This window comes from Sus scrofa, chromosome 2 (genome assembly GCF_054392235.1).
Source record: "Sus scrofa isolate SSC_HxYL_T2T_F1_AM1 chromosome 2, Sscrofa_HxYL_maternal_Yorkshire_Landrace_v2.0, whole genome shotgun sequence".
NCBI classification, from domain to species: domain Eukaryota; kingdom Metazoa; phylum Chordata; class Mammalia; order Artiodactyla; family Suidae; genus Sus; species Sus scrofa.
In genome coordinates this window covers 124,481,561-124,503,999 of record NC_139384.1, presented here as the reverse complement: position 1 = coordinate 124,503,999, position 22,439 = coordinate 124,481,561, and the positions used below count along the sequence as shown (strand labels likewise).

General features: G+C 35.8%; 1 protein-coding gene across 14 annotated transcripts in view; it reads right to left on the bottom strand.

Moving 5' to 3' along the window:
- The window catches only part of FER (FER tyrosine kinase), a 440,923-nt gene that overhangs the window by 225,003 nt on the left and 193,481 nt on the right, over positions 1 to 22,439 (bottom strand). For 6 of the 14 annotated variants that reach the window (XM_021084605.2, XM_021084604.2, XM_005661571.4 and 3 more), the window contains 2 exons: positions 15,877 to 15,969; positions 971 to 1,174 (listed from right to left, as the gene is read on the bottom strand). In XM_021084605.2, the coding sequence (XP_020940264.1) occupies positions 971 to 1,174; positions 15,877 to 15,969 (297 nt within the window). The remainder of the gene's footprint in view (positions 1 to 970; positions 1,175 to 15,876; positions 15,970 to 22,439) is intronic. The other 8 variants (XR_014838490.1, XR_014838489.1, XR_014838492.1 and 5 more) reach the window with 2 other exon arrangements.

Genomic DNA, 22,439 nt, shown 5'->3' with positions numbered 1-22,439 from the left:
ATTATCATTAGATGATCTGTATGTAATTACATATGAACTAAAATACACATGTTCCTAAAACTCTCTAAAGTTCATCTAATGATAATGGTTCAATCTTCTTATAAGGTAATTAGTATCAATCTAGTGCCTGGATAGAAACTGAAATCCTAGAGACAGCCACCCTGAAAACTGAAAATGCATGCCATTTGCAATGATGGGGTGAAAAATGACAAAAAGAGGTATCAATTTCTTCACATGCTAAAAACATTAAAATTTTCTCAGCAGTTAAACAAAATTTTGAGATCACTCTTCATCTGCTTAATGCTTAATAAAGAATGTAACAAACAAAATAAGTAGTTTAACAATACTTAAATAAATGTCGACAAATAAATCAGTGTTAGAAAATGGAATGTAAATAGATCATTTAAAAACTTTCCTCAATTTCTATTTATTGCTTATTAATGCCAACAAATAATAGTTTTTCACAGAAAGAGAAAAAAAACCCTCAATGAATCATAAAAGCAATTCAACTATCACTGTCCCATTCATTACAGAATTTCATTATTATGATTTAATAAAATAATTTCTTTAAAAATCTCTCATGGTAACATTTTTGAACAATTTTAGGGGCTAGTTTTAAGAGTATAAAATTCATAATTTTCTCCAGAAAAAAAATTATGATAATCACATTATTTCTTTTATTTTTTAACTTAAAGTATCTTCAAATTTAAATATTTTAAATATTTATGAATTTAAATTTAATATAAATCTGTAACAACTGTTTTTAACTTATAATATTTTAAAATACGTATTTCCTTTAAAAGATTAACATTTTAGTGAATTCTGCATCATTGCATTTAAGGAATTCAGGAAAAAGAAAAATTAAGTGGTAAACTTAACATTACAGGCATTTATCACAAACTATTCATTTTATTAAAATTATGCAATGAACTACATCAAAACATATATATAAACTAAATTGGAAACGTACATCAACATATTGTATGATAAAGTGTCTCCTTTGTCCATCAGAAAATACAGAAAGGACATATTCACCAGGTTTCCCATGACTCTCTCGCACCAAGAAGTCTCCTTGTTGTTTTAACAGATCTTGCGCTTCTATTCTGGGAATTGCACCATGGTACCAGTCCTGTTCTGCCAGAGGCTTCTCAATTATAGGGATCGAATCACAGAACTTGAGTAAATATTGAAAAAAAAAAACTAAATTAGAGAAAAATAGCAATTTTTTTCTGGTAAAATTCATAGCAATTATAAGTACTTCTTACATGTGTTCCTCCCTTTAACTGACCAATTAAAAGTTAAATGATAAGTCTGAAATTTTCATAACCTTTAAAGAAAATATTTACTGCAGCACCGGTGCTAAAGTTTAGCACAAATACATGTCCATCATACTTTAAAGTTATTTGTTTTTTCTATCATACACAGGTACACACAATATTAACATTTAGAAATAGCATTTACAGTCTTATTCACCACTTCATAAAATAAATCCATACATTTAAAATTTTTCAATCAGAGTTATGATGAAAAGGGCGTATTATCAGAGAAATCTACCACAAAACACCCTCATTTTTTTAAAATTAAAAGTTAAGTTAGGAGAGTTCCCTTCATGGCTCAGCGGTTAACGAACCCAACCAGGATCCAAGAGGATGTGGGTTCAGTCCCTTGCCTCACTTGGTGGGTTAAGGATCCCATGCTGCCAGCAGCTATGGTGTGCTCTGATGCAGCTCTGCAGATGCAGCTCTGATTTGACCCCTAGCCTGGGAACTTCCATATGCCATATGCCATGGGTTTAGCGCTGAAAAAGCAAAAAAAAAAAAAAAGTTGAGTTAGGCATTCTCTGGTGACTCAGCACATTAAAGATCCAGCTATGTCACTGCTGTGGCTCTGGCTACTGCTGTGGCATAGGTTCCATCCCTGTTCCAAGAATTTCTGCATGCCACAGGCACAGCCAAAAGAAAAGAAAAAAAGTCATGTTTTATCTTTTAACAAAATCATTTCTTAATCATATGGCTGTGGACTGTCTACCTCATGGGTCCCAGGAGCACTAAAGATTCACTTGATGCTGCCTTGTTGCTGTGCCTTCTCATTCTTATCCTTAGGCCTTGGACAGCCTTAATGATTACCTATGTCACATAGCTGGTCCTGATCCTGTACAGTGAGGACCAACAAGATCCTTGGATGAAATAGCATTATTGAAACTACCAATGTGGGATTACAAACATATGGCAAAAAACAAGGGAGAAATATAAACAAGAGCACAGCAGGAAAGCAAATTATCTGTTATTTTAAGAGGCCAGATGCTAATAACAAATAGTGATAACTAAGCTGGTTATGTTTCCTTGAAACATTTTTAATTAATAATAGATGAATCACATGTTTTCTGGTTATAAGAAAAAGCTATTTGTATGTTTATTCTTATCATCCACAGAAACCTCATGGTAAAAGTACTTTATGGGTAAAATATAATAATGAGTACTAACTCTGAAGGTTCTCAAGATACAATATGTACAATGCTCCATGAGAAGTGCTTTATAAATTGGGAAAAATAGAATTAATAATAAATGAGAGGCAAATAATCACATTCTTCAGGTTGATATTATGAAATCTGCATAGAGAGCTGCTGTTCCCCAGCCCCTACACAGTACTGTTATGAAATGCAGGCTGATCTCACTATGGGTATATGTGGACATATATGTGCTCGGACACACACGTGGGAAAGGTTGTACATATCCCGTCTCAGTCTAGCAGGACTAGTCCCGTTCCAGGACTTCCCTGGAACACTGGAAAGAATGTTTTTATTAAGAGGATTTCAATTACACTTCACTACCATTTTGCAAGCTTGACAGTAATAGAATACAGGAGGTATCAGCAACAAAATACAGCCTCCCCAAAGCCTTTACAATGACATCGAAAATGAAATGAAGGAGTTCCCGTTGTGGCTCAGTGCTAAAGAACCCGACTAGTATCCATGAAGACTTGGGTTTGATCCCTGTCCTTACTCAGTGGGTTAAGGATGCTGTGTTGCCATGAGCGGCAGTGTAGGTCACAGATTTGGCTTGGATTCTACATTGCTGTGGCTATGGCGTAGGCCAGCAGATGAAGTTCTGATTTGACCCCTAGCCTGGGAACTTCCAAATGCCTAAAAAGAAAAAAAAAAAAAAAAAATGAAATGAGGCTTTTGACTTTGAATATCACATCTTTCTAAGCCTAAGTGAGGAAAGACTTTTTTTGTCATTATCTAAAAGTTTTGCCACAGATATAGAGAAGTCTCCTTTTTAAAATGTATAGTAATCCAACACAGTTAACAAGTTATAATCAGTAAGACAAGCTTTCTGATAGACCAGGATAGCTGTTGAGTTAGTTATTTTCCCTGAGCCTTGTTCTTAAAGAATATTCAAGCAAAAACAGTTTACTGAAATAAAAAGATTAGTTTAAATGAAGACACAATATACATACATATAATTAATTGGCTTTTTAGGGCTGCACTTGAAGCATATGGAAGTTCCCCGGCAAAGGGCTGAATTGGACCTGCAGTGTCCAGCCTACATCAGAGCCACAGCAATGCCAGATCCAAGACACATCTGCAACCTACACCACAGCTCACAATAACGCAGGATCCCTGACCCACTGAGCAAGGCCAGGGATCAAATGCACATCCTCATGGATACCAGTTGGGTTCATTACTACTGAGTCACAATGAAAACTCCTAAATGCTTTTTTTTCCTTGACCTAAGAATAAGAGGCTATTTTTTCACTCTAGTTCAAACCAATTCCCAAGTATGTGATGAAGATTTGTATGCATTTATCTCTAACATTTGAGCACAAGATGAGCTCCTTTTTGAGAGGCGAAGACAAAAATGTTAAAAAAAAAGTCAAAGTCTAGATTTTATTCAAATTAAGTACCCAAATAAGAAACCATTAAAAAAAAAAAAAACTAAAATAAAGCAGCATGGAAAATATGCACATAAACCTCTCAATGAGCTTGAACAAGCTATATAAAACTTCAAACACTAACAGTAAAGTTTTTACAAATTTTTAATAATCATAAAAAGACATTTGGAGTTCTCTTGTGGTGCAAAAGGGTTGGAGGTATCTTTGATGCACTGGACTGCGGGTTTGATCCTCATCCTAGAACACTGTATTAAGGATCCGGCATTGCCACAGCTGCCATATAGGTTGCAACTCTGGCTCAGCTCTGATCCCTAGCCCTGCAGCTCCATATGCCATGGGGTGGCCAAAGAAGAAAAAAAAAAAAAGACACTTAATTCCTTTCTATTCTTATATAAATTTAGTTATTAGTTTAATAATCTAAGCAATGAATTATTTCAAATCTGGTATAATAATACACTAGGGTGACTGACTTCAAGTAACTCACAGGATTTTAAACATTTCTCAAAAATTCCATTAAAAACCCCTTTAATTTTCTTTTTTTTTTTTTTTCCCACTGTACAGCAAGGGGATCAAGTTATCCTTACGTGTATACATTACAATTACATTTTTTTTCCCCACCCTTTGTTCTGTTGCAACATGAGTATCTAGATAAAGTTCTCAATGCTATTCAGCAGGATCTCCTTGTAAATCTATTCTAAGTTGTGATAATTTTCAAGCTATGTATCTCTGGGAAATTTTAAGAGGAGATTAAAAATCAAATGGCATATAATCAGAAGTAAGAGAATCACCAAACACTAGTAAAAGGTGAGAAATACTGGCCTACTGAATGTGAATCTGCCTGCTGCTAGTACAAGCTACCTTCAGTGAAAGGGAAATGAAACCTTAAGCAGGAAAAATGTATTTTATACCATTTAGAGTCTGATGGTTGAACAACTGCTTAAAATAAAATGAAAGCATGAAGTATAATGTTCTTCCTGCTACTTTTTTTTCAAATTTCTAAATAGCTATGTTTTGAATTTATTAAATGAGTTAATTATTAAAATAATGAAAAATAAAGAATATTCTGGATATTTGATCCTCACAGTTGTTTGCCTTCCAGCTGGACAAACAGGATGTATATCAATTGAAGCAGCAGTTGTATCTTTAACAGACTCTAAGGCCTATATGCAAATCTACAAATTCTAAGTTTTATAGAAGTAAAGTAAAACTGATCATTTTCAATGGACTGATATCTTAGTTATTTTTGTTATTAAGATACTTTACCTAATGTTCACTTGCTACTATGAAACTAGAAACAAAACTCGTTTTCACAAATTTCTTAATAATTTTTTATACTTTTTGAGAATTTGTTTAGTCTTTAGCTAATACTATAACTGTAGACTGGGAAGAATTACAGGTTGACTAGAGACTCACTCACACAATTCTTCCCAAAACTTTATTTTAAAAGACAGGCAATCAGGCCAAATTCAAATACTACCTTACTTCCACAACTTCTCGTTTCCTTGATTGCCTTTTGCATGTGCCCCTACCTGGATCTCTAACAGGAGACATTAGCTCTAGCAAAATATATTTTCTTAAAGGTCACTCATTTTTGGTCTCACACTTCTGCTTCCTCCAATACCTTCTGATTTCCCCTGACTTCACACATTTTTTATTGCTTCTTTACGTCTCTTATTCATCTTATCTTTATTAGTAATCATTGTTTTTTCTCTTTATTATTTTTTACCCATTTACTTTTTCCAGTTGTGCTTGTGACTCTCATCGATCCTCTCATCAGATCATTCCACTGCATTTTTTTTCTACAAATTTATTTTTTCAGAATCAAACATCCTTTCCTTAAGGCTCATACAATGTTACGTGTAAAATGTGTCACAGCATCAATAATAGCATTTTAGTCCATTAGCAGTATTCAGCGTTACTGTTATATTACACATCTCAACTAAAACTATCATCAGATCATTCTACTGAGTCAATATGAAATCACAGCTCAATAAATTTAAACATTTTATCAACACTAAGATTGCCTATATAGAACAAAGTATCAGTCTGACATGATCTGGGTCATTTAAGCATTTGAGCAAACATAAAAAATAGACTTCCTCTCTATTCAGTAAAGTTATAGAAAATAAATCCTGATAAGTTCTTCTAATACTAGTGATACAAAACTTACAATTCTGGGAATAAAATTTAGTTTTCTTATACATGACTAACCATATTGGAGAATTCAGTGTATTTATGGCAGTGATATGATGCAAGAAATTTAATTTTTATTTCCCCTTGTTTCTCATTTTTCTACATCTTAGTGCCTGGGCAAAAATGAATAAATAAATAAACAAAAAAACAAATACCTTAACAGTAAAGAAAGGTGGGGTTCCCGTTGTGGTTCAGCAGCTGAAGAACCTGACTAATATCCATGAGTATGCAGGTTTGATCCCTGGCCTCACTCACTGGGTTAAGGATCCTGTATTGCCACAAGCTGCAGCATAGGTCATGGATGTGACTCAGATCTTGCATTGCTGTGGCTGTGGCATAGGCCAGCAGCTACAGCTCCAATTCGGCCCCTAGCCTGGGAACTTCCACATGACGTGGATGCAACCCTAAAAAGACAAAAATAATAATAACGATAATAATAATAAAGGAAGGCAACTAAGGTTTAAAATATATAACATTTAGGCTTAAATTAACAACATGCCTTGTCAGAGGAAGTACAAGCTTGCTCTAAAAGACTTGAAAGAAAACACTAAACAAATAAAAATAAGTTCATTATGTTATGACTTACAACAACTATATCTCACTATGCCAATGGTGGAAGCCAAGCATTATAATACCAATGTCATAACTTATGTACAACTTAAAACACAGATGAATTATAATTTGCTGATTTTCTAAAAAGAAGCAAACAAGCAAATCTTACTATGTTATTATATGTATTGGAAGCATATCTTTATTTTTTAATATTTTTATTTCCTAAGTTCAAGTATAAAGTTGAAATAACTAAGTTCAAGTATAAAGTTAAAATAACCTAGGAGTTCTTGCCGTGGCTCAGTGGGTTAAGAATCTGACTGCAGCACCTCAAGTCACTGCGGAGATATGGGTTTCATCCCAGACCAGTCCAGTGGGTTAAAGGATCTGCTGTTGCTGCAGCATGGAGTAGGTCACAACTATGGCTTGGATTCAATCCCTGACCTGGTAATTAAGATATACTTTGGGTGTGGCCATAAAATAAATTTTAAAAAAATTAAAATCACCTATATGTTTACAGACTATAGAAAAATACTAATTTTAAGGAGACAGATGTTGAATAATTTAATTTTTCTTATGTCTAGGGAACAGTTATCTGGAACAAAATGTGTTTTATTCTGGTTTTAAAGAACATTTTTCAGAATGCTACTATTATAAGGGTGTTTTGCACTACATAGATCAGTAAACAACCAGTACTCACTAGGGGCTGTAAAATGGAACAAAATATTTGCTCAGCCACTTATAACAAAAATTCTACAGAAAAACAATCACTCTGGAGAGAAGGCAGTATTGTTGACATGACTAGAACAGATCTCATCAAATACAATGTGGTTTAAAAGGCTTTCAATGGAAATGGCCTCTCAGGATTGCCAGTAGGCTTTCAGGTTATGCAATGAATCCTGTCTAACAACTTTGGCCTTGACTTCAGAAGCAGTCTATGAGAAACAGTCTGCAATGCAAATTTATGACCTCCTAAAGCATGGAAAGATCCTGGATGTGGGGCAGATCTCAGTGAGGGGAGGTGCTATGAATAGGTTAACACCTTCAGTACAGTGAGGAAAAAGAACACATGCTTGCAGCTGATGTAACATTATTAAAATACTAATCTGATCACAACAGTAAATATTAAACATCTACCCTCAGATACTATATTCAGTTAAAGCCAAATTCAATAATGAGCTATCTCATATTCCTCCTTCCAGCAACAATGCTGATTAAAGTGTTCCATTAGACTGTCTTTACAGGTAGCTCTACATTTTAGCCACACTTAAAAATGGTGAATTTAACAGCTATAACATATCCAATGGGAATACTATTACAATTAATTCACTTCTCTATGTATAATGCAATTATTTGTTTTATCTAAAATTATTTCATAGCTCCAATGTTTATTTCAATAAAGAAACAATAATTTAACAGCTGCTGCTTTTTTCATATTTTAAATTAAATATGGTTCCACATACAAAACAATGCATTTGGACATCTACCTCATACCATATACAGAAATTAACTCACAATGGATTAAAGACCTAAGTGCAAGAGTTAAAACTATACTCTCAGAAGGAAACACAGGTGAAAATTTGCATGACCTTGCATTAGACAATGGTTTTTCAGACATGACACTAAAAGTATGTGCAATGAAAAATAAATAAGCAGGACCTTGTAAAATTAAAAACTTTTGTGTGTCAAAGAGCACTATCAAGAAAATGGAAAGACCATTCACAAGGTGAAAAAAAATTTTTCAAATTATATATTTGCTTGTATCAAGAATACATAAATACCTCATAACTTAATGAAAAATACCAATTAAAAAGCATACAAAGGATATGAATAGTCATATCTCCAAAGAATATATATAAGGGCTAATAAGCACATTAAAAGATGCTCAAGATCATTAGTCATCAGGAAAAATGTAAATAAAACCACAATGAGATACCACTACATACCCACTAGGATGTCTATAATTTTTTAAAAATGTGAAAATAACAAGTGTTGATATTATAGAGAAACTGGAACACTCATACATCATATACATTGCTGTGGGAATGTAAAATGTTGCAACCACTGTGGAAAACAGGCTGGCAGTTCCTCAAAAACTTAAACATAGATTTATGATATAACTCAGCAATTTCTAAGTATATAACTCAGAGAACTGAAAACAGATATTCACATAAAAACTTGTACATGAATGTTCATTACAACATTATTCATAATAACCCAAAGATGGAACGACCCAAATGTCTATCAGCTGATAAGCGGATAAACAATATGTGATAAATCCACATATCAGAACATTATTCAGTTTTTCAAAAGGAATGAAGTACTGTTACATGTTACAACATGGATGAACCCTGAAAACATTACACTAAGTGAAAGAAACTAGACACTGAAAGGTCACATACTGTATGGCTCTACTTATGTGAAATATCCAGAAAAGTCAAATCTACAGAGATCAAAAATTACATGAGTGATTGCCAGAAAACTGAAAAGCGTGTAGAGGGGATTGAGGCTAATTGCTAATAGGAATGAAGTTTCTTACTGGGGAGATTGGAATGTTCTACAATGATATAGTGGTGATGGTTGTACAATATGAATATACTAAAACCATTGTGTGAAGAATATCACAATAAAATAATTTCAATCGGCTTAAGTTTGCCATTTTGGCGGGGTTTTTTAAAAAAAAAACATTTTTATAAAGAAAAAGATCATTTATAACAATTAAAAATTTTCCTTCTTCTCTGTTACTTTTACCAAATTAGCATACTCAAAAAAAATACTAAATTATGTCAGAAAAATATCTGAAATTACAATTAAGTAGGTTCTAAAATTTTATCCATCTTAGATTATCATACTTAACACCTGAAATCTTGACATTCACATTAAGACTCAAGACCTCAGATACCCATGGAGCTCAGGGGAAAACCTCCTTCTTCAAATAATTGGGATACCTAACACCTTACAGAAATCATTCTTTACTTTTAGTCAAGTGTGCTATCACATAAAAAACCACAGACTGCCTCAGTCTTTTTAGTTCATGAGATTACAAAATGAATCAGGAACTACCAAAGGACATTTGACTGATGGAGACAATGACGACCTTAATCATGAAAATAAAAATGTGATCACCTGGGTGGAGGAAGGGAACAGTCCCTAGAATTCTCAATTATAGAAGGAACAGTTTGTTAGATGAAATAGGTATTTCAAAGCTTCAAAGATATTGATAAGTTTATAAAAAAATGTAGCTGTGAATGAGGTACATACTTTGTGGGAAAGGCACTTTGTTTCGGGTAAAAGCAGTCTGTAGATACCATATTTTAACCTACATTGATCACTGTCAATTTAGTAACTTTACTTAGAAACAGGGTAAATACCACTTTTAAGTGGGGAAAACAATACATAAATACTTTCAGATGTGAAAAAAAAAGTTATGGTTTATACATTAATGTATGAAGATTGTGCAGATTATACCTGGCATACTTTAAGGGTAGCCGACCCTATACAACTTCATCCTAATGAGCAAACTGGATTTCTCCTCTGTTTCTAAATGTAAATCAGTGTGTCTTAAAAGGAAAAAGCCTCCCTTATCCTCTGGTCAGATATGATTTATCAAAACAGGCTCTAGCTAGAGCTGAAAGCTGAAATTCCCATAACTATGAGCTTCAAAGTAACATATGCAACATGAGGCTGCAGGGCCACTCCTGCACACCTAGACAGCTGTCTTGAGGGTACAAGGTTCTCAAGCATCCCAGGTTATGAGGGAACAAACCAAGGAAATACGGAAAAATTTAACCCATTCCCACAATCATAGCATTCTTATTTTCCTAACAACACTAGCTAAACATCTTAAGCTCTAAATTTCACTCTCCCACATTTATGTCTAAAAATAAACCTGAAGGAAATCTTGGGTTTATAATGGGACTTGGCTCTCAAGTATTTAAAACATTTTACTCCAGTCAAGACTGATCTTTAACAGCACACAGGAAATGAAAGGGTGGGGGCCATCTTTGATAAATTAGCTTACCAATAAACAGCTATTAGTTGCTGGCACAAAGACCTCTGACCTAAGTGAAACAAAAGTGAGTTAACAACTTTCTGTGTTTCAGTGATTCATTTTAATGTTATATAATTTTATAAAGGGCTCACTGAGGTATTCAAACATTTCTTTTCAAGAGCTTGTTTGTTTTTATTTATTATTTTTATGCCACACCTGTCACTTATGCAAGTTCCTGGGCTAGGGGTCAGATAGGAGCTGCAGCTATGCCCTACACCTCAGCCAAAGCAGCTGCAGATCCAAGCCATATCTGTGACCTATGCCACAGCTCACAGCACTGCCTGATCCTTAACCCACTGAGTGAGGCCAGAGATCAAACCAGCATCCTCATGAATACTGTGTCACATTCTTAACTCATGAACCACAACAGGAAATCAACTATTTCAACTGTTTTTAAATATTTCCTTTGAATAACTGTTTTTCCTTTTTCTTCTAATAAAAATTATCAAAAAATTCTCCTCATTGAACCTCTGAAACTTCTCATAAATTCTTAATCAAGTTTTCTACTCTTTATTTTGTATATCAAATCATAATAAACCAAGTCCTATGAACTAATATTTATCTGTAAGGTTGTAAATCATTAATGTAAGAAAAAAGAGTAGGAAATCAGACTTGAAAGAGATTTACTCTATCATGTAGCTTTTGCCCATAATTATTTTCATTTTCATTTGCTATTAATGCCACATGAGATGGTATGCATTAGTTCACAGCTCCCTCCCTAATGCCAGAGAATACTTTTGTAATCGGAAGTGATAATGGAAGCATCAGGCAGGGTGGTCCCTACATGCCATGGGCTTTGGCTCCCATCCAACCAGGTGTTTCCTCACAACCTCATAGTCACCCATACTTTTGTGAGGCACCAACATCAGCTTCATACTTGGTCTCAGGGGGAAATAAGAAGAAAATCTCCAAGGACTGATGGAGAGCTTCCAGGGGACTGACTCAGATTTTACTCTCTGAAGACAACAGAATGAAAAAGGAGATAAGAAATCAGTTTTTTATGAACTTTGTGAGCAAAAACCCAGCAAAAAATAAGGGACTCAGGGATTAAGATAGAGGAATAGAAGGACTGGAGCTTAACTTCCCTCCTAAAAAACAACAAAATTTACAACAAAATACTGAGCAATCTTCAAACAAATGGACTGGAAACTTTCAAAAAGATATCCTACTCCAGAAGATGAAGAGGAGGCCACATCAAGAGGTAGGAGGGACGATTACATGACATAAGCAACCCCATACCTCCTGGGTGGGAAGCCCCACAGACTGAAAAGTAACTGGTTCACTGAAACTCACCTAAAGGAGTGGGAGTTCTAAGCCCCACATCAAACTCCCACGTGTGGGGATCTGGCACTGGGAGAAAGAGCCCCTGGAGCATCTGGCATTGAAGGCCAGTGGGGCTTGTGCTCAGGAACTCCACAGCACTGGGGAAAATGGAGACCCCATTCTTGAAAGGCGCACACAGATTTTCACATGCACTGGGTCCCAGGGCAAAGCAGTCTCCATAGGAATCTGGGTCAAACCTGACTGCAGTTCTTGGAAGACATCCTGGGAAAACAGGAGTGAATGTGGCTCATTGTGGGAGGACACTGGAAGCAAAGCTCTCGGGAAAATTCAATAGCATGCCTTTCTCTGCAGGTGGCCATTTTGGGAAAATCTGGCCCCACCTATTAGCACTGAGAAGCCCCAGGGCAAACAACAATCCAGGTGGGATCACAGCCCCACCCCTCAGTAAACAGGCTACCTAAAGACCCCTCAGGCACAGAGCTGCCCCAACCTCACCCAGAGACAAAGACTCATCCACCAAAGGGATAGGAATAAGTTCCACCTACCAGTGGGCAGGCATCAGTCCCTCCCATCAGGAAGCCTACAGCAAGACCCCATACCAACTTCAGCCACAAGGGGGGCAGACACCAGAAGTAAGAGAGGCTACAATTCTATTACCCATAAAAAGGTCACCACACCAAACACCTATAAAAATGAGAAGACAAAGAACTACAAATCAAATGAGGGAGAAAGAAAAAACCCCAGAAAATCAGCTAAGTGATCAGGAGATTCTCAGCCTCCAGGAAAAAGACTTTAGACTGTTGATGCTGAAGATGATGCAAGACATTGGAAATAAACTGGAGGCAAAGATGGATAACTTACAGGAAACACTGACCAAAGAGATACAAGATATAAAACTTAAACAAGAAGAGATGAAAATACAATAACTGAAGTAAAAAATTCAATAGAAGCAGCTAACAGTAGAATACAGGAGGCAGAAGAATGAATAAGCGAGGTGGAGGATAGATTAGTAGAAATTACAGATGTGGAACAGAAAAGAGAAAAAAGACTGAAAGGAAATGAAGAGAGTCTCAGAGAACTCTGGGACAACGTTAAATGCAACAACATCTGTATCACAGGGATGCCAGCAGGAGAAGAGAGAGAAAGGGACAGAAAACATATTCCAAGAGATAATAGCCAAAAACTTCCCTCACATGGGGAAGGAATCACTCACTCAAATCCAGGAAGCACAACGAGTACCATATAAAATAAGCCCAAGGAGGAACACCCTGAGACACATATTAATCAAACTGACCAAAATTAAAGACAAAGAGAAAATCTTGAAAGCAGCTAGGGAAAAGAAACAAATAACATACAAGGGAATCCTGATGAGGTTATTGGCAGATTTTTCAACAGAAACTCTGCAGGCCAGAAGGGAGTGGCATGATATACTTCACGTGATGAAAGGAAAAAACCTCCAACCAAGATTACTCTACCCAGCAAGGCTCTCATTCAGATTTGAAGGAGAAATTAAAAGCTTAACAGATAAGCAAAATCAATGAGAATTCAGCAACACTAAACCAGCCTTACAACAAATACTAAAGGAACTTCTCTAGGCAGAAAAGAAAAGGCCACAACAAGAAACAAAAATACCACAAAGGACAAGGCTCACCAGTAAAGGTATATATACAGTAAAGATATGAAATCATCCATGCACAATTATGCCACCAAAATCAGAAATCATGAGAAGATGTGGGTACAAATGCAGGACACTGGAGATGAACTTGCAATTAAGAGATGAACAACTTAAAACAATCTCTTATAAATATAGACTCACATCAAAACTTCAGAGTTAACTGCAAACCAAAAATCTACAATTGATATACACACAAATAAGAAAAATCAACTCAAATACAACACTGAAGATAGTCCTCAAACCACAAGAGGAGAGAACAAGAAGGGAAGAAAAAAGAGCAACAAAAACAAATCCAAAGCAATTAATAAAATGGCAATAAGAACATACATACCAATAATTACCTTAAATGTTAATGGACTAAACGCCCCACCCAAAAGACACAGATTGGCTGAATGGATACAAAAACAAGATCCATGTATATGTTGTCTTCAAGAGACCCACTTTGCTTCTAGGAATAATGGAAGCATCAAAGGTTATAATATAAGTTAAAAATCTCTCTTATATAAAAACACATTTTTTTTCTTTTTAGGGCCACACCTACAGGATATGGAAGTTCCCAGGCTAGAGGTCGAATCCGGGCTGCAGCTGCCATCCTACACAACAGCCACAGCAACTTAGGATCTGAGCCACATCTGCAACCTACATCGTAGCTCACAGCAACGCCAGTTTCTTAACCCACTGAGCAAGGCCAGGGATCCAACCCACATGTTCATGGATACTAGTTGGGTTCTTAACCCACTGAGGCACAACAGGAACTTTTATAAGAACATAATTTTCTTCCTTTTTTGTTAATTAAAATATCTAGTGCTTTGTCTCAATTGTGTATAAAAGACCACTGCTTGAGTGCAATAAATAAGAGAACATGTGTTAAATGTTAAAATTGAATTATAGCAAATAAATCAAAATGTGAATGGATATTTAACTGATGTACAGTTAAAAACACTTTTTTTTTTCCTTAAATAAGAGTAGGTTACATTGGCTTAGCTAAACTTTTAAGTAATAATAAATACTATTATGGTATTATTCTGGACTAGCCAATGGGGGCCTACTGTATAGCACAGGGTACTCAACCCAACATTCTGTGATCATCTATATGGGAAAAGAATCTGAAGAAGAATCGATATGTGTGTGTGTGTATGTGTGTGTGTGTGTGTGTGTGTGTGTGTTTAAAACTGAATCACTCTGTTGTACATCAGAAATTATTACGACATTGTAAATCACAATATTTCAATAAAACTTTACAAAATGAAAAATAAAAGATATTATTCTGTATAAACTTAGCAAGATGGGGGATATGTACTAGGTTGTACTGAATAATTTTGTCTTGATCACATTCAGTAAAATATCATTATAAAGTTCTACTTTGAGACATGACTAGAATTTAAAAAATTGATGATTTAGTTTATAGACAATGAAGTAAGAAAAACACTTTATAATTTCATTATATAAAAGGGATAAAAATATTTTTTATCTTGTTGACTATAGCTGCTATTACTAGGGATAATTAATATTCTATGTATAACTGTAATATACCAAAGCCTAATTTCAAAGACTTCAATTTTCTAACTAAAATAGTCTCAAAAATATAAACATTCATATAAACTGATACATTAAAAAATATATATACAATCCCTATTATAAAAATGTTTTACTGTAAAAGAAATTTATTTGTATGTTTCTTCTAATAAAGCCCCAAAGTACATAAAATATTACCTGTAATTACTCACATGTAGTATAGAAAGATTACAATACAAATTTATTTCTTTCCATCTGACATCAACGTCACATGGGATTTTACTATATGCATATATACACAGATTCATATGCATGGAAAAAGTTAAACTGTGTACTTACCTTTCAATTTTTTTTTTTTTTGTCTTTTTGCCATTTCTAGGACCATTCTCATGGCATATGGAGATTCCCAGGCTAGGGGTCCAATGGGAGCTGTAGCCGCCAGCCTACACCAGAGCCACAGCAACACGGGATCTGAGCCAAGTCTGCAACCTACACCACAGCTTATGGGAAAGCCAGATCCTTAACCCACTGAGTGAGGCCAAGGATCAAACCTGCAACCTCATGGTTCCTAGTCCGATTCGCTAACCACTGAGCCACGACGGGAAGTCCACCTTTCAATTCTTAAGAATAAATTTACATATGATATTCACTAATATATCAGAAAGAAGCTAGACAATAACTATTTTCAGTAGTATATAGAGTTCATTCTACTTACTGTTGAAGAACCCAGGGCAGATTTTGGAGACCTAATCATGCCAGCAATTGAATGACGAATAGACTCAAATTTGGATAGCCTCTCTTTTCTTTCCTGGAAAGATTAAGAAAGAATCCATCAGAAACAGTAAACTATCTGGTACATACACAAGCTTATGTTCACCCATTCCATCTTCCAAGTAAATAAAATGTAAACTTCTTAACGTTAAAGATGAAAAACAACCAAATGCACATAAACTCTGCAGCATTTAACTTCCCTGGTCCCTCAATAAATGTCAGGATTTGGGGGAAAATAAGACAGAAATATAAATTCATGAGATGAAAGGGAACAAGAAATGTAAAGGAAACAAAGAAAACTAGGTATTAGCATGCAGGGAATAAGAAAGACACAAACTAGAAGGAAACGATTTAACATAGATTTCAGATAGTACCGTAGTTGTGAGGGATTTTGAAGGGAAAGGGGAAAAAAAAAAGGTAGAGGAGGAAACAGAATTATGTGGGGCATATTTTTAAAGAGTGAATTTCATGTAAGTAGCTTGAAAGTTTCCCAAAGATTCACGTGATGATGATGCTGATGATGACAACGACGACATCACTGATGACAACGAAAGAGGAGAAAGTAAAATAAAGAGGTGGTAACAGAACTACTACTAAGAAAAGTAAATCCAGGTTGCTATTTGCTGTAAGATGTGTATTTCTGAGGATCACACACCGCGAATGAAGAAAACTTTTCCTTAAAATCCCCAATGCTTAGATCCATTTCGCAAGCACAAGTGAATGTTGTAAGTAAGAGGAGAGAGAAGGAAAACAAAAATGAGAACATGGAGGTAAGAAGGAGAATGACAGCAAAGCATGAGTGAGGCTTTGTCAGTAATGACCACATTTTAACTGTTAGTAGCAAAGAACAAGACATCCTATGGCTAAATGCTATATTTCCATACATCTTCCATCAGTAGTAATGCTCAATTAAACTGGTCAGTGGAAAATAACTAGAATAGGCCACAAACAACATCTGTTTCCTTTTGTAGATGAAAAACACCTCCTGCCATAACAGCAAACAAAGGAGGCTGAGGCATCAAGCCATCAGCCACTGCAGCCACCCCAAATGTGCACCCTGAAGACATTGAGGATGGAGAGCAAAACGATACTAGCTATACACAGTTAAGGTGCATATCAAAGGCATGATTTCACTAAGCCCAGACTCTTGGATCTTCATACACAAAAAAGCACAACATTCATTACTTTGAGATGTCTGATTTTCTTAACAGTAGTCTTTTGATGTTCCAACTACCTGACTTTTGTTGCAAAAACTCCCATATATCCCGGCTCCACACTTAACCCCATTGGAACAGTCCCTCAGAGCTATCTGAAAAGCTGTCTCCTAGGTCTAAATCCTCAACAAGTCCTCCAAATAAAATATAATTCTCAACTTTTAGGCTGTTATTTGTTGTTCAGTTGAACCTTTGTCTCCAATACTTAGTGTATGTCTCTGTATATAGAAAACACACATTTCTGGTCACATGCTACCTATAAACACCATAGTAGCTGAAATTTAACTTCTGTCTCTCCACTTGCCTACTCTCACTTTATCTGCTTTCATTCTAATAGTTGTGGTACTATTGGTTTTTATTATTCTACAAATATATGCACATTACTAATTTAAAATAATCTTAGGGTAACTTTTTTTTTTTTTTTTTGTCTTTTTGCCATTTCTTGGGCCACTCCCGCGGCATATGTAGGTTCCCAGGCTAGGGGTCTAATCGGAGCTGTAGCCACCGGCCTACACCAGAGCCACAGCAACGCGGGATCCGAGCCGCATCTGCAACCTACACCACAGCGCACGGCAATGCCGGATCGTTAACCCACTGAGCAAGGGCAGGGACCGAACCCGTAACCTCATGGTTCCTAGTCGGATTCGTTAACCACTGCGCCACGACGGGAACTCCAAGGGTAACTTTTAAATAGAACAGATAGTTTCTTTTTCACTATCATCACTTAAATTACAAACTTGATTATGATTCTATGTAAATCACTATTTATACCTCCATTTGATTACTACAAAATGGAAAAGATAATACAAGTGTTTCACAGAGGGAACTTATATAAATAAACTACTCCAAGTAGTTAAAAATTAACATGTTAAAAGCATTTACATATTTAATAAAATTTACTTTTTAAAAAGTGAATATTTCCTATAGTACATTTTTTTTACTTGAAATTAATTATATTTTGAAGTTTAATATCAGTAATTCTGGAATTCCCATTGTGGCTTAGTGAGTTAGGGACGCTGTGGGCTCTATAAGCCTTCTATATGACTTTTTTTTTGTAGAAATCTAGGCTGAAATTTATTCTTTTTTTATAATGATTTTTATTTTTTCCATTATAGCTAGTTTACAGTGTTCTGTCAATTTCCTACTATACAGCAAGGTGACCCAGTCACACATAAATGTATACATTCTTTTTTCTCACATTATCATGCTCCATCATAATGACTAGATACAGTTCCCAGTGCTATACAGCAGAATCTCCTTGCTTATCCATTCCAAAGGCAACAGTTTACATCCATTAACCTCAAATTCCCAGTCCATTCCACTCTCTCCCCCACCCTCTTGGCAACCACAAGTCTGCTCTCCAAGTCCATGAATTTTTTTTCTGTGAAAAGGTTCATTTGTGCCGTATATTAGATTCCAGATATGAGTGATATCATGGTATCTGTCTTTTTCTTTCTTACTACTTCACTTAGTATGAGAATCTCTCGTTCCATCCATGTTGCTGCAGATGGCATTATTTTGTTCTTTTTTATGGCTGAGTAGTATTCCATTATGTATATATACCACATCTTCTTAATCCAATCATCTGTCAATGGACATTTAGGTTGTTACCATGTCTTGGCTATTGTGAATAGAGCTGTAATGAATATGTGAGTACATGTGTCTCTTTCAAGGAAAGTTTTGTCCAGATATATGCCCAAGAGGGGGACTGCTGGGTCATATGGTAGTTGTATGTATAGTTTTCTAAGCTACCTCCATACTGTTTTCCACAGTGGTTGTACCAATTTACATTCCCACCAACAGTGCAAAATGTACCAATTTACATTTCCCACATCCCCTCCAGCATTTGTTATTTGTGGACTTATTAATGATGGCCATTCTGACTGGTGTGAGGTGGCACCTCACAGCAGTTTTGATTTGCATTTCTCTAATAATCAGGGATGTTGAGCATTTTTTCATTTGCTTATTGGCCATCTGTATATCTTCTTTGGAGGAATGTCTCTTGGGTCTTTTGCCCACTTTTCAATTGGGTTGTTGGCTTTTCTGCTGTTGAGCTGTACAAGTTGCATCATTTGAAACTATTTTCTCCCATACTGTAAGTTGTCTTTTTGTTTTTTTAATGGTTTCCTTTGCTGTGCAAAATCTTGTCAGTTTGATGAGGTCCCATTGATTTATTTTTGCTTTTATTTATGTTGCTTTGGGAGACCGACCTGAGAAAACATTTGTAAGGTTGATGTCAGAGAATGTTTTGCCTATGTTCTCTTCCAGGAGTTTGATGGTGTCTTGTCTTATTTTTAACTCTTCAAGCCATTTTGAGTTTATGTTTGTACATGGTGTGAAGGTGTGTTCTAGTTTCATTGGTTTGCATACAGCTGTCTGGCTTCCCAGCAATGCTTGCTGAAAAGACTGTCTTTTTCCCATTTTATGTTCTTGCCTCCCTTGTCAAAGATTAATTGACCATAGGTGTCTGGGTTTGTTTCTGGGTTCTCTACTCTGTTCCATTGGTCTGTGTGTTTGTTTCGGTACCAGTATCACACTGTCTTGATGACTGTGGCTTTGTTTTATTACCTGAAGTCTGGGAGAGTTATGCCTCCTGCTTGGTTTTTGTTTCTCAGGATTGCTTTGGCAATTCTGGGTCTTTCACATTTCCATATATATTTTTGTATTGTTCTAGTTCTGTGAAAAAATGTCATGGGTAATTTCATAGGGATGGCAATGAATCTGTAGATTGCTTTGGGTAGTAAGGTCATTTTTACAATTTTAATTTTTCCCACCCAGGAGCATGGAGTATCCTTCTATTTCTTTGAATCCTGTTTTATTTCCTTGATTAATGTTTTATAGTTCTCAGCATATGTCTTTCACCTCCTTGGTCAGGTTTATTCTCAGGTATTTGATTTTTGGGGGGACAATTTTAAAAGGTATTGTATTTTTGCATTCCTTTTCTAACATTTCATAGTGTACAGAAATGTAACTGATTTCTGAATGTTAATCTTATATCCTGCTACTCTGCTGAATGTGTTGATCAATTCAAGTAGTTTTGGGGTTGAATACTTAGGGTTTTCTATATACAGTATCATGTCATCTGCATATAGTGACAATTTTACCTCTTCTCTTCCAATCTGGATACCTTTTATTTCTTTCGTTTGTCTGAATGCTGTGGCTAGGACTTCCAATACTATGTTAGAGCAACTGAACAGACCAATCACTGGGAATGAAATTGAATACATAATAAAAACACTCCCTACAAATAAAAATCCAGGGCCAGATGGCTTCACAGGCAAATTCTACCAAACAAACAAAGGGGAATTTATACCCATCCTCTTTAAACTTTTCCAAAAGGCCGAAGAAGAAGGAACACTCCCAAAGGCATTCTATGACATCACCATCACCCTAATACCAAAACCAGACAAAGACATCACCAAAAAAGAAAATTATCGGCCTATATCTTTGATGAATATAGATGCAAAAATTATCAACAAAACTTTAACCAACCAAATCCAACAACATATAAAAAAGATCATACACTACAACCAGGTGGGATTCATCCCAGGTTTACAAGGATGGTTCAACATTCACAAATCAATCAATGTCACACACCACCTAAACAAAAAGAAAAGTCAAAGACCACATAATCATCTCAACAGATGCAGAAAAAGCACTTGACAAAGTCCAACATCCACTCATGATAAAAACTCTTACCAAAGTGGGTATAGAGGGAACATAACATAATAAAAGCCATTTATGACAAACCCACAGCAAATATAATACTCAATGGAGAAAAGCTGAAATCCTTCCCACTAAAATATTGAACAAGACAAGGATTCCCACTCTCACCACCTTTCCTTTAGTACAACTGATCATTACCTTAGGAATGCATTCCAAAGTCTTAATCATAGCTGTAGCCTCAGTTTTTCTTTTCTGTAAAAATCATATAATTGAGCTACTAGGAGTGCTAAAGGAAAAACAGCCTTGAATTACTTAAAAATACAGTGACCTTTCATTAGAGCATGCCCGTCTTCAATTTGGGTGTTTGGTTTTTGTTGTTGGTTTATTTTGTTTTGTTTTAATCTATTTCTGGTGCTTGAAAAGTCTTCTGAAAAAAGAAGATTTGGAAATTAAAAATTGGTTTGACCTGGACAGCTGCATGCAAAGCAATGAAACTAGAACACACCCTCACACCATGCACAAAAATAAACTCAAAATGGCTGAAAGACTTAAATATACGACAGGACACCATCAAACTCCTAGAAGAAAACATAGGCAAAACACTCTCTGACATCAACATCATGAATATTTTCTCAGGGCAGTCTCCCAAACCAATAGAAATTAGAGCAAAAATAAACCCATGGGACCTCATCAAACTGAAAAGCTTTTGCACAGCAAAGGAAACAAAAAAGAAAACAAAAAGACAACTTACAGAATGGGAGAAAATAGTTTCAAATGATGCAACTGACAAGGGCTTAATCTCTAGAATATATAAGCAACTTATACAACCCAACAGCAAAAAAACCAATCAATCAATGGAAAAATGGGCAAAAGACCTGAATAGACATTTCTCCAAAGAAGATATACAGATGGCCAACAAACACATGAAAAAATGCTCAACATCGCTGATTATAAGAGAAATGCAAATCAAAACTACCATGAGATACCACCTCACACCAGTCAGAATGGCCATCATTCATAAATCCACAAATAACAAGTGCCCGGAGGGGCTGTGGAGAAAAGGGAACCCTCCTGCACTGCTGGTGGGAATGTACACTGGTACAGCCACTATGGAGAACAGTTTGGAGATACCTTAGAAATCTATACATAGAACTTCCATATGACCCTGCAATCCCACTCTTGGGCATCTATCCGGACAAAGCTCTACTTAAAAGAGACACTTGCACCCGCATGTTCATTGCAGCACTATTCACAATAGCCAGGACGTGGAAACAACCCAAATGTCCATCGACAGATGACTGGATTCAGAAGATGTGGTATATATACACAATGGAATACTACTCAGCCATAAAAAAGGATGACATCATGCCATTTGCAGCAACATGGATGGAACTAGAGAATCTCATACCGAGTGAAATGAGCCAGAAAGACAAAGGCAAATACCATATGATATCACTTATAACTGGAATCTAATATCCAGCACAAATGAACATCTCCTCAGAAAAGAAAATCATGGACTTGGAGAAGAGACTTGTGGTTGCCTGATGGGAGGGGGAGGGAGTGGGAGGGATCGGGAGCTTGGGCTTATCAGACACCACCTAGAATAGATTTACAAGGAGATCCTGCT